This window comes from Vombatus ursinus, unplaced genomic scaffold (assembly GCF_900497805.2).
Source record: "Vombatus ursinus unplaced genomic scaffold, bare-nosed wombat genome assembly UNPS02014778.1, whole genome shotgun sequence".
In the NCBI taxonomy this organism is placed as follows: Eukaryota; Metazoa; Chordata; class Mammalia; order Diprotodontia; family Vombatidae; genus Vombatus; species Vombatus ursinus.
In genome coordinates, this window is record NW_020954556.1 from 58,718,184 (window position 1) to 58,730,912 (window position 12,729).

Consider the following 12,729-nt stretch of genomic DNA (forward strand, 5'->3'; position numbering starts at 1 on the left):
AGGAAGACTCATCTTCATGAGTTCAAAATCCAGCCTCAGATACTTCCTAGCTATGTGATCCTGGGCAAGTCACTTAACTCTCTTTGCCTCAGTTTCCTCATCTGTAAGATGAGCTGGAGAAGGAAATGGCAAATCACTCCAATATCTTTGCCAAGAAAACCCTAAATGGGGTCATGAAAAGTTGGACGCGACTGAAAATGACTGAACAGCAGCAATGACATCCTGATTCCAGGCCCAGTTCTCTACCCATTGTGCCACATAGCTTCCTCTGCTAGTTTGTGATCATTTAAAAAGAGAATCATTGACTGAGAGCCAGCATAACTTTATCAGGAGCAGGTCATGCTATACTGAACTTCTTTTTTTGACAATTACTTCTAAACTGTTTAACCAGGGAAATAGGATAGACTTGGATTTCAGCAAAGCATTTGACAGCTGCTCATGTTGTGTGTATGGATGCAATGGAGAGAAGCAGTTGGTGGAATGACTGCATGCAAAGAACGATCCTTAGCGTATCAATGGCAATGTGATGGGAGGTCCTCTAGTGGAGTGTCCAAAGGCTCTGTCCTTCACCGTGCGCTACTGGGTATGTTTTGTTGTTGTTTTGTATCAAAAAGAAAAAGCACCTAATATAATCTTTCTTCTAATAGCAGAGGCATCATGTTCAAGAATGAGAAGATAGTGTAATCCCTGTGCATTATTCCCTAGTTAGGCCACTGCTTAAGTCTGTAGTATTGCAGACAGTTCCAGGGGTCGCATTTTAGGAAAGATATTGACAGAATGAATCAAGCCCAAAGAAAGGTAACCAGAATGGTGAAAGAATTGGAGAATATGCCATTTGAGAATCAGTTGAAGTGTTTGAAGGCCTGTCATGTGGACAGCTGGGTGGCTTAGTGGATAGAATGCCAGGTCCTGGAGTCAGGAAGATCTAAATTCAAATCCAGACTTAGAGATTTACTAGCTGTGTGACCCCGGGCAAGTCACTTAACCTTGTTTGCTTCAGTTTCCTCATCTGTAAAGTAAGCTGGAGAAGGAAATGGCAAAACACTCCAGTATCTTTGCCAAGAAAACCCCAAATTGGGTCACGGAGAGTCAGACATAACTAAAATGACCTGAACAACAACAACATGTGGGAAAGTAATTAGACATGTTCTTTTTTTTGGCCCTAGGGCTTTTAAAAATTCATTATTATAATATTATTTTTTAAAATAAAAGAAATTCTGCCTTCTTTACCCCAACATTAAGAAAGCAAGAAAAACAAAACTATTGCAAACACATATAGTCCAGTAAAACAAATAACTATACGGGCCATGTCCAAAAAGCAAATGTCTTAGTCTGCATGTACTTTTGACTCCTTCACCCCTCTATCTAGAGGTAGATAGCTTCTGTCATCATTAGTCCCTTGGAATTGGGGTTGGTCGTTTCGCTGATCAGATTTGCTTAGTCTTTCAAAGTTGTTTGTCTTTACGGTATTATTGTCATTTTATAAATTGTGCTTCTGGTTCTGCTCATTTTACTCTGTCAATTTGTACAAGTCTTCTCAGGTTTCTCTGAAACCATGCCTTTCATCATTTCTCACAGCACAACAGTATTTCATCACATTCATATGCCATAACTTATTTGGTTATTCCCAAATGATAAGCATCCCTTCATTTTTTAATTCTTGGCCACCAGAGAAAGAATTACTATAAATATGTTTGTGCATGTGGGTACTTTTGATTTTCCTTTGATTTTTATGGAATATAAATTTAGTAGTGGTATCACTGAACCAAAGTGTATATATGGTTTAATAGCTTCTGGGGCATGGTTCCAAATTGTTTTCCAGAATGGATGGATCAGTTCACAGATTCAACAACAGTACATTAAGGTACTAGTTTTCCCAAATCTCCTTCAGCATTTGTCCTCCTCTTCCTCCTTCTTCATAGGCAAAGGTTCTTAATCTGGGGTCCAGAATTCAGGGAATCTTTGAACTCAGATGGGGGGACAGGGAGAAAGCATCTTTATTTTCATTAACCTCTAATTAAATTTGGAATTTCCTTCAATTATTTAAAAACATTATTTTAAGAAGGAATCCATAAGTTTGGATTTGGGATCCTTGTAAGGAACTTCCTAGCAAGTAGGGTTATCCAAAAGCAGAATAGGATGCATCTGCAGGGTTAAGAAGGTTCCCTCTGACTGGGGTTTCTAAAGTGGGGCTTTTGTGACCACTTGTCAGGGCTGTTAGAGGGGACATTCATACAGGGCAGGTTGGCCTCTGAGATCCCTTCCAATGCTGCTGTTCTGCAGTCTAGTGGTATGCCTATTCCAACTTGACCATTTCCATGAATGGTGCCACCATTCACCCAGTCCTCTGTGTGCAAAACCTTGGTCCTTACTTGGACCTCACCTCTAATATCCCCACTGGGTACCAGTATTTGGTCAATTCTCCCTTTGCAATAGTGCTTACATTTAACCCTCCTTGATACTTCTACCGCCAACACCCCAATACTAGGCCTTCATTACTTAACTTGCTGTAATAGCCTAGTAATAGGCCTTCCTGTTCTTGGCTTCTTACCACTCCAATCTTCATACTTCTGCTTGACCGAGCAAAAATCTTTTTTTGTCTCTCTGTTCCCCCCATCTACAGTTCAGGCATATAGATTATCCTGTTTTCCTTGGAAACCATTGAAATGTCTCAAAAATCAATATTTTGCCAAATAATTGACATTTGCATAGTGTTTTAAAGTTGGCAAAGCATTTTGCAAACATCTCGTTTAAATGAATCACATCAGTGGGCATTATAACAAAAACGTCACAAAAGTCTGGGTGCCACAACAGATGAAGAATCTCATTCTTGCCCTTATCCTATTCATCGAGAGCATGTTCACCATGTTTATGTATGTGTTAGGTGCAATGCGCATGATTTGGTACAGCAGTGACATGCCTTCTGCTCTGATCTGCAATTCATAAAATATGGTCACAAAATATAGATGACTATCTATAGATATTTGCATGCCTCTCATCTCCTCTGTTTAAAATAGAATCTCCTTTAGGACAAAGAACCTTGTCTTCTTGCATCTTTGTATTCCCAAACAGAGCTCATTCAGCCTACTTACTACCTATGTGACCTCAAGCAAGTACCTTTCTGGGCCTCAGTTTCCTCACCTGTAAAATGTCAGGCTTGTAACAAAAGACTGCTCAAGTCCATTCTAACTCTCCAGCTAAGATCTGTGAATGGGCCATAGTAGATGCTCATAACATTTACTAAATGAAACTTTCTTGTTGCTCTATATGGGCTAGACATCCAAAGGGAGATTTTTTTTTTTTATTTTACTTGGTGAACTGAACACTCGTGATAGTGAGAAATCTTTAAACAGATAAAGCTATAGAGCTCCCCAAAGTAAACAAGTGCTATTTATCCTATATCACAAATGGAAGCAGCCATCTGGCATGGAGGGTCAGCAACACTTGGATTCATGCCTCACCCTGCAACACCCTGGGCAAATCACTTAATCTCTCAGAGACCTGGGAAACTTTAGTTGCAGAGAAAGTGTTAACCTTCATAGGTACAGGGAGTTTTTGAATGAAATCACAGGTCCAACCCCTATCCATTAATGGGAGGAAAGCTGAGACTGTAAAAAAGTGCGCTTCTGTCCCCGATACTTTTGTATTTTGACCTGGTGCTCAAGACAATGCATTCCCAAAAAACCAAGCCCTGGACAGCATGAAAACAGAAATAATTTTTTCCTATTCTTTTCCAAACATTCCAGTGCTCTCTTCCTAGGGCTCATCTATTACCCAGCGACATCCTCATCCTCTTCTCTATGCTAAATGCTTTTTTTTTTTTCCAATTAGGGGCTATCTAAATGTTGTTGTTATTATCATCATTATGGCAGTCTGGTGAAGACTATGAACCCCTTCTCAGAATACTGTTTTTAAATGCATAAACTAAAATACATAATACAAGGGAAACCAAGTATATCTCTGTAGACAGAAAGAATGCAATCACATGTGAGCTAGTGATGGGTCTAATAAATAACTGTAGTCATTTTGAAGGAGCAATGCATGTAAATAATATTTCAAGAGAGTTATAACAACTGTAATGTGATATGAACACACCTGACTTCCACGGGTAGCAAAGGCACAGTTACTGCTAATACTAATGTGATTTGTCACTTACATTCATAATTAAAGGAAATGATAAATTTCATTTGGGAAGTTAGTGAAAATAAAGATGTCATTTTTTCCTATCAAAGTTCATAAGACTTCCTGAAAGTTATCGATAGACCTTATGGGGACCATGGAGCCTCAGATCTCTTCCAACCCATTAGATTACAGATGAAAAAACTGGGTCCTAGGGAGAGGGTAAGTGATTTGCCCAAGGTTACATACGTAATAAGCATTAGGAGTGGGATTTGAACCCAGGTCTGGTGACTCCAGAGTTTGTGCTCTTTCCTCTTTACCACACTACCTCCTCAGTATGGGCAGCTAGGTAATGGATCGAGTGCTGGGCTTGGAGTCAGAAAGCACTGAGTTCAAATGCAGTCTCCTTTACTCACTTACTAGCTGTGTGACCCTGGGCAAGTCACTTAACTTCTGTTTGCCTAGGAGGCAGCTAGGTGGCTCAATGGATAGAATACTGGGCTTGGAGTCAGGACGACCTGAGTACAAATTCAGCCTCAGACACTCACTAGCTGTGTGACCCTGGGGAAATCACTTAACCTGTTTGCCTCAGTTTCTTCAGTTATTAAATAGGAATGACAACAGCACCTACCTCTCAGGGTTGTTGTGAGGATCAAAGGAGATAATAATTGTAAAGCACTTAGCACAGTGCTGGCACAAAGTAGATGCTTCATAAATGTGTATTCCCTCTTTAGCCCAGTGATTCCATTCATCTATCCATGTAGCCATCCATCCATTGGCATAGTCATGGTACCTACCTCCCATAGTTGTTAGAATCAAGTGAAATCATTTGTAAAGAATTTAGCACAGTGCCTGACACATAGTAAGGGTTTAATAATGCTAACTAACTTCTCCCCCTTATCTGTTCTTCTCAGGTTTCAGGGCTGAGTTACCTTGGCCATTATACATATAAAAAGACAGCTCAAGCAAAAGTAAGGCCCTACTGTATGTAAGGCACTGTGCACCAAGGGTTTCTATCCTTTCTTTGACCTTCTCCTTTTCTTTTGGCCTCTTCTGCTTTCTCCCTATCTATCATTCACCGATGCACTGCCAAAGATCGGGCCTCAGGAATCCTTCTCTAAGTGATTCAGTCCGTAAAATTATTAAACAATACTCTGCCACAAGATTGGTGCTGCTACATCTTCCTCTGCTTTTGGATTTGCTTGTAAACTTGATTTGGCACCCCTCTCTGTCCCCATGGAACCCACACTCCACAAGTCAACCACAGATGAGCCTTGTAAAGCTTCTGAGATGGGGGCAACACCCTGCATGGTCTCATCTCTTCTCTATGGCCACCATACAAGGGACTTCACCTCCCTGGGAGGATGTTAATCAGGGACCTCCCACAACCTTTTATAGAGATTGGCTCACAGTTGCTGCTGTCTGAGCTTCAGCCGCTAATCATGTTAACAGCTTTATGTTTGATGGCAGAAACAGAAATACCGCCCGTGGAAGCTCTGCCTTATAGAGTGAAGAGGACAGAGAGGGTCTCTTCTGAGGATTTACTTATGTGGCAGTAAAGACCAGGAAGTTTTTTATACATTGTTTCCAGGGCTGGAGGTGGGATTTAAATGTTTCCGCTCCATGGGTCCAAAGAAAAACAGTAAAGAACTTCATGATTAATATAGCCAGACGCATGACTTCAAGCACTTCCTTCTGTTTGATTGCTGCAAGCATTTTTCTTCTCTAACTAGATCTGTGAATTCATTGATAATAATCCCAAGGAAGAAACTCAATCAACATAGATGGGCCCCCCTCTCCTCTGTGATGTAAAGTCTTAGAGAGTTGCCTGGGGCCCTGAGGGATTAAGAAATTTGCCCTGGGTCACATAACTAGTATGTGTCAGAGGCAAGATTTGAACTCAGGTCTTCACCTTGCCTCTTAAAAGAATATTAAAACTTGATAATGGGGGCAACTAGGTGGTGCAGTGTTTAGAGTACCTGACCTGGAGTCAGGAGGACCTGAGTTCAAATATGGCCTCAGACACTTGACATTTACTAGCTGTGTGACCCTGGGCAAGTCACTTAACCCTGGTTACCTCATGCAAAAAACAAACAAGCAAACAAAATCCCTTGATAATGGTCCTTCGAGCCTTTTATGGTATCCTAAGAGAAGAAGAGGAACTTTAGGCTTTCTATTGACTCCAGTGTGGCAAGATGATCTTGAGAAGCAGTAAAGTATCACCTTCATAAAACACACATTCATTAAGCACCTGCTGTGTGCACAACACTGAGCCCTAGCACAGAGCATGCAAAATCAAACTAGAAACATTCCCTGATGAGCTTATATTTTTCCAAAAGGATATAAAATTTATATAAACAAATGAATGCAAAGTAATTTCCAGAGGGAGAGAATGCTAATAACTGGGTGAGGAAAGGGGAGAGAAGGAGATCAAGAAAGGCCTTCTATTAGGACATGGCATCAGAGCTACCTGGGAGGAAACGAGGACCTCTGGTGGAATACATTCCAGGCATGGGGTATCACTGTCGTAAAGTCAGGAAAGTGGAATGTCAAGTACAGGTTGCAGCTAGAAAGATAATTTGCATGGAAAAGAAGGATCTTAGGAGCAGCTAGGTGGTGCAGTGCATAGAGCACTGGCTCTGAAGTCAGGAGGACCCGAGTTCAAATCTGGCCTCAGACACTTGACACTTACTAGCTGTGTGACCCTGGGCAAATCACATAACCCTGATTGCCAAAGCCAAAAAAAAAAAAAAGAAGAAAGAAAGAAAGTTTTGAGCTAGAAAGGGAATTTAGAGTTTGTTCAGTTTAATACTGTCATTTTCTAATAAAGAAACCAAGGCCCAGAAAGATTCCACAACTTGCGCAAAGACACACAGGTGAGAAATAGAACAGCTGGCATTTGAACCCAAATTTGACTCCAAATACAGCATGTTTTCCACTCAAATTATTATGAAATGGTAAAGTGTATGGGCAACATGAGATATTGGAGGCCTTTAATAATGCCCCCTTGGCCTAATGCTAGGTCAAGGATTCTGTATTTTATCTTAGACAACATGAAGTTGTTTGAAGGTTTTTTTGTTTTTTTTTTTGAGGAGAGGGCACAATATAGTTCTACTTTTGAAAATAAAAGTTTGGCAACCATGTGGAAGGTGGTTTGGTGAGGGAAGAGACTGCAGACAAGGACCCCAAATAGGCTATTGCCATAGTCTAAGTGAGAAATAATGACAGGGTAGAGACTGTGAGAACAGAGAAAGGACCAGTTGTGAAGTAGATAGATGTAAAGTTGATGACTTTGCAAGTGATGGGATATTGGGGGTGGAGGAATTTCTCAAGAAGTACATTGGTTTGATCTAATTTTTGTTCTATAGAGGGGAAGACCTTATGGAAAAAGACTTTATAAGTAATGGGATATTGGGGAAGGAGTGGAGAATTTCTTAAGAAATAAATTTGTTTGATCCAGTTTTTGAGGTCTGGAGGGGAGAGACTAGGAAGATCTTATAAGAAAAGACCTAAGCTGGGACTTGAGAAGGATTTCCATAATGATGATGATGATGATGAAGATAGCTAACATCTGCATGATGCTTTAAGATTTGCAAAGTGTCTCTAAGATTTGCAAAGTGTCTCTCCTATTTTAACAGGCAGAGAGGTGGAAAGTGTTTCCTGACTATGTGTAAATACATATAAGATGGGAAAAGATTGGGGAACAAATTATAGTCTATTTGATTAAAGTGTAGAATGCATAAAAGTGAGTAATATGAAATAAGGCTAGAACTTAGGTCACTAACCTCTCAGTGTTCTAGTACAACTCTTTAAGACTATAAGCAGAACATGGCTAATATGGAAACATGTTTAGCATGACTACATGTGTATAATTGTTCTGTTGCTTACTTTCTCAATAAGGCAAAGGGGAGAGGAAAGGAGACAATTTGGAACTCAAATTTTAAATTTTAAAAAATTTTTAAAAATTTAAATTAAATTTAAAAAATCAATGTCAAAAATAAATGAACTAATCATCTTTAGAAAGACTCCAAGCATTGTGAGAGGGCTTCCTCATCTGGGAGCACCTTATACCAGTAGAATTCACAGGCATAGTCCCTATCCCCCTTGGAGAAGGAAGAAATCTTCTGTAATCCATCAATAACTGATTTTTTCTGACTCCCTACATCTCATTCAGACTTCAAGTCCTGAAAACGTTTTTTTTTTTCTTGCTACTATCTAAATGTCTTTGGTGTTTCTTACACATTCATTTCCCATTTAGGACAGATAGCAAAGACACAGTATGCCTAGGACATAGCCAACAAAGGGGCATGGTATTTTTGAAGACCTGTTTACTCATTTCCCCCCCCCCCCCCATGAAAAGCTTTTACATCTAGAAGTTTTATCTTTTTTTTTTGAGGCAGTGGGGGTTAAATGACTTGCCCAGAGTCACACAGCTAATAAGTGTCTAAAGCCAGATTTGAACTCAGCTCCTCCTGACTCCAGGGCCTGTGCTCTATCTACTGCACAACCTAGCTGCCCCAGATATCTAAGAAGTTTTAAAATCAGCAACTGAGATTTCTGGTGAAAGTTATTGGCCAACCAAGGAAAAGGACCGAATCCTGGATTTTGCCCAGGAAATTTTGTTTAGTGAATGAATGAAAAAGCATTTATGAAACACTTTGCTTAGGTTAAGAGGGTAGCAAAGAGTACCATCTATTTTTTTCCTGAGCTCTCGAGTCTTTTTGAGTATATTGACTTAAGGGAAATGGAAAGTTACCCACTCTTTCTTGCTTGGGTTACAAATAGAAAAGAGAACAGTCCCTACTCCCAAGGAAGTCATACCCTATCTGAGGGAGAAAACACCTAGGGGAAGATTCGGCTGAGGGGAGATGGAAAAGCCCAGAGATTTTAAGGGTGGGCCTATGGGAAGGCCCATGTTCTGATTATTGGAGATTTAACAAAACAACGACGTAGCCCAAGACTGAGTGAACCATGGTGAGTCAGTTACTGATAATACCTGCTTTGGTTTTCTACACAGGTTTCCTCATCTTCCAGAATCACCTTGACCACACTGTGGCTAATTGACCTGGCAGCTGGACCCACCCGCCTAGAACCTCTGGAAGGTCTCCTTTGTGGACTGCTCTCATATCCGAGGTCTTATCTGTTGTCCGAGCTATTGGAGAAAATGATGTGATAGAGTCCATATTGAAGCTTTTTTTGGAAAAGTGCCCACTCATCCCACAAAGAAAGTGGCTTTTTTTCTTACCTTGCAGAACAGACAGTCTTCAATTCAAAGATGCCAGCCAAGACACCGATTTACCTGAAAGCTGCCAATAACAAGAAAGGAAAGAAATTTAAACTGAGGGACATTTTGTCTCCAGATATGATCAGTCCTCCACTAGGGGATTTTCGACACACAATTCACATTGGAAAAGAGGGACAGCATGATGTGTTTGGGGATATTTCATTTCTTCAAGGGAATTATGAGCTGCTACCTGGGAACCAGGAGAAAATGAGGGTTGGTCAGCTCCCTGGGCATAGTGAGTTCCTAAGGGCAAACAGCACCTCTGACTCCATGTTTTCAGAGACACCTTCTCCAGTGCTCAAAAATGCCATCTCACTTCCTGCCATTGGTGGTTCCCAAGCTCTTATGTTGCCCTTATTATCTCCTGTGACATTTAATACCAAACAGGATTCCTTTGGGCCCTCAAAGCTCCCAAGGCTTAGTTGTGAGCCAGTCGTAGAAGAAAAAACTCAGGAGAAAACCAACCACGTGGAGAATGGGACTGTGCACCCTGAGGACACTCCATGGAAAGGCAACGGTATGGCATCCCACTACAGTAATGGCAGAGACAGCCACTCATCCAGTCTCTCTGAACAGTACAGTGACTGGCAAACAGAGGATATGTTTGATAGTTCTGTTCCATGTGAACTCATCAAGGAGAAGACAGACTCGGAAGAATCCCTCTCTGAGCTCACAGGCTCCCTGCTCTCCTTGCAGCTGGACCTTGGACCCTCACTTTTAGATGAGGTTCTTAATGTCATGGATAAAAATAAGTTATAGGACTGTAGGCACATTGTCGATGGTACTGACAAGCCCAAAGCAACCCCAGTGGAAGGAAATGTACAAAGAGCTTCACTAGTTGTATTTGCAGTTATGCAACAGGTTTTCTAAAAATAAGTGTTCCTGAAAAATATTTTTTTACCTGTTATGTTGTTTACTGTTTGATATGCTCAGAGCTCTCCTTGCGAAACAGAAGAAATGAGTCAGAACCAGTTTTCTGCAAGCATTGTTGATGAGCAGATCAAGAGTTTGCTAGTCAATACACAAGGATTGTGGTTAGGGATGGCGCTTGGTAAGATTGCCTGCCTCAGTCATCATAAGGAACTTTGCAGTACCCTGATGTTCTCCAAGTGTTATCAGAGAAGCGGCATAGGGAGGGAAGAAGGAAACATTAATTCTCTCCCTCTTATTTAAAATATAAACTTCTTTTTTCTCAGTATAGACAGTTTTCTAAGAATTATTATCTGTTTGGGCTGCACTACACTGTAGCTAGGTCTTCAGTGTTAAACTATTTGTATGGTTTCATATTTGAACAACTTTATGGGGTTGGGATTTTTTTCTTTGCAGTTCATATATCCCTATATATTCTATAGCTCAGATTTTTGGACCGTCAAATACATGTTGGGAAGATGACTCAAGCAAAGTATTACTGTAACTAAATTATTTTTAAAGTTAAAATATATTTTTATGTGCCTTTGGCTTTTTATTGCAGAGTCTACATTTTATAGGAATTGCATCCAAAAGTCATTGCTTGCCTTGTTTCTGTTGGGGGGGATCCATTGTAAACCGTATATGTGTGTGCGTGTGTGTTTTGAGAAGATATATTAATACTTAGCATTATTTTTGTTTCTTCATCTATTATCACATAAGCGCATAGCACTGCAAACAACAGGATTGCAAAATTTTAAAAAAAAAAGGCACTGGTTATATTCACTGATGCTTCTGCAGAGACTGAGCTGCCCCGCCTAATGTTTGGGGAAATGTGGCTCTCAATACAATACTTGCATTAATTACATAGGTATTTCATGCAACACAATAAAAAGTAAATGTTCAAATGAGCTGCCTTTTGACTGTCCTGTAGAGGTGGGGCAAGGGCATTGGGGGAGAGGGAGGGAGGGAGGCAGATGATAAAATGGTTGCTTTAAACCCAGGGTAGAAGAATTTTGCAAAAGCTCTTGAAGCAGGTCAACAGATAAATAATTTTCATTTGTTTGTGTTAAAAGATATATGTCTTGCTATTATTTGGATTTATGAGGCTCCAGAAGTTAGTCTTAGTAACCTCAAGAGAATCTACCTGGCAAACAGAAATCTCATTTATGGCCAATACGGGCTAACAAAATTTCATTGCCACTACCAGAATCTAGATTATTGTCTCTCTGTCATTGCTTCCTTCTTTCCCAGGCATGTAAGTATGGCCTGGTCATGAGCTGCCATGGTTTCCCTTTCCCTGTGTAAGAAATGCTCTTCCAAGCCGAATGGACTAAGAGGCAAAGTGTCTATCTCACAACAAACATTTAATGAACAGCTCTCTATGTTGGGCAGTGTGCTAGGTTCTGAGGATACAAAGACAAAAGTGAATCTCCCTGCCCTCACAGGGCTTACATTCTACTAAGCTGACACATATATTAAGCAGACACATGGCAACGTTGGTGGGGAGGGGAACGCATGAACAGCTTCGGGGTGGGAGCAGGGAATCCATGAAAGGCTTCCTGCAGAAGACCTTGATTCCTTGAACAGACTAAGAAGTTAAGAGGATAGCCAAGAGTACAAGGGTTGGGCTTCCATAGCAGGATAAGAAATTCCAAGATCTTGTGGATAGTCCCTCAACCAATCAGGTGTACCAAACATTCTGTATAGGACTAGTTCCTTAAGAAAGAGCCCTAGAGGCTAAATTGGTTGTAACCTGTTGGGTTCAAAGACAAGGCCTTGACAGGGCAAAGGCGTTTCTCCACTGAGCTTGCTTAGTAAGCTTATTAAATATTAACTGACACACCCCAAGGGCGGAGATAGCTGCCATTTTTGAACATGGGACCCATGAAGTGGGCGGAGTTAACAACATGGACAAACATGCGATGGACTGTCCAAGAAGAATGTAACTCAGATGAACTAGACCAATCATAGCCCTGGTGGGTGGAGTATGGATCTTACTAACGTTTTAAAAGTTGATTCTACCACTGAACCACTACCCATGTGCTCCTAGAGTGCGTTGTGCCTGCTTCTCTCCAGAGACGTGTAATAAAGGCTTTCCTTCACTCATTCACCATGGTAGGTTTTTGTTTCAGATTTTTCTAACACCCAGACACTTTGAGGACATTGACTTGAGGGAACTGGAAAGGTACACACTCATTCTTGCTAAATTTGGGACTACACTATCACCACCAAGGGGGAAATATTTGCAATATGAAGGTTGATAACCTTTTACTCCCTGGCCTTACCACCTGCCCTAGCACCCATTCATTTTAACCAGCCTTAAGTGTAATGGCCAATGAGATCCCAGTCTATAAAATACACACAATATCCATCTAGATGCTTCATGAGCCTGCTTCCACAAGGTCTTGGTGGAGGGG

At 40.8% G+C, this 12,729-nt stretch overlaps 1 protein-coding gene across 1 annotated transcript; it reads left to right on the top strand.

Moving 5' to 3' along the window:
- Window positions 1–426: 426 nt before the first annotated feature.
- Window positions 427–11,220, top strand: CDC42EP3 (CDC42 effector protein 3). Its single transcript, XM_027865243.1, has 2 exons — window positions 427–583; window positions 9,137–11,220. The coding sequence occupies exon 2, from the start codon at window positions 9,395–9,397 to the stop codon at window positions 10,160–10,162; it is 768 nt and encodes a 255-aa protein (XP_027721044.1). The 5' UTR covers window positions 427–583; window positions 9,137–9,394; the 3' UTR covers window positions 10,163–11,220.
- Window positions 11,221–12,729: the final 1,509 nt, after the last annotated feature.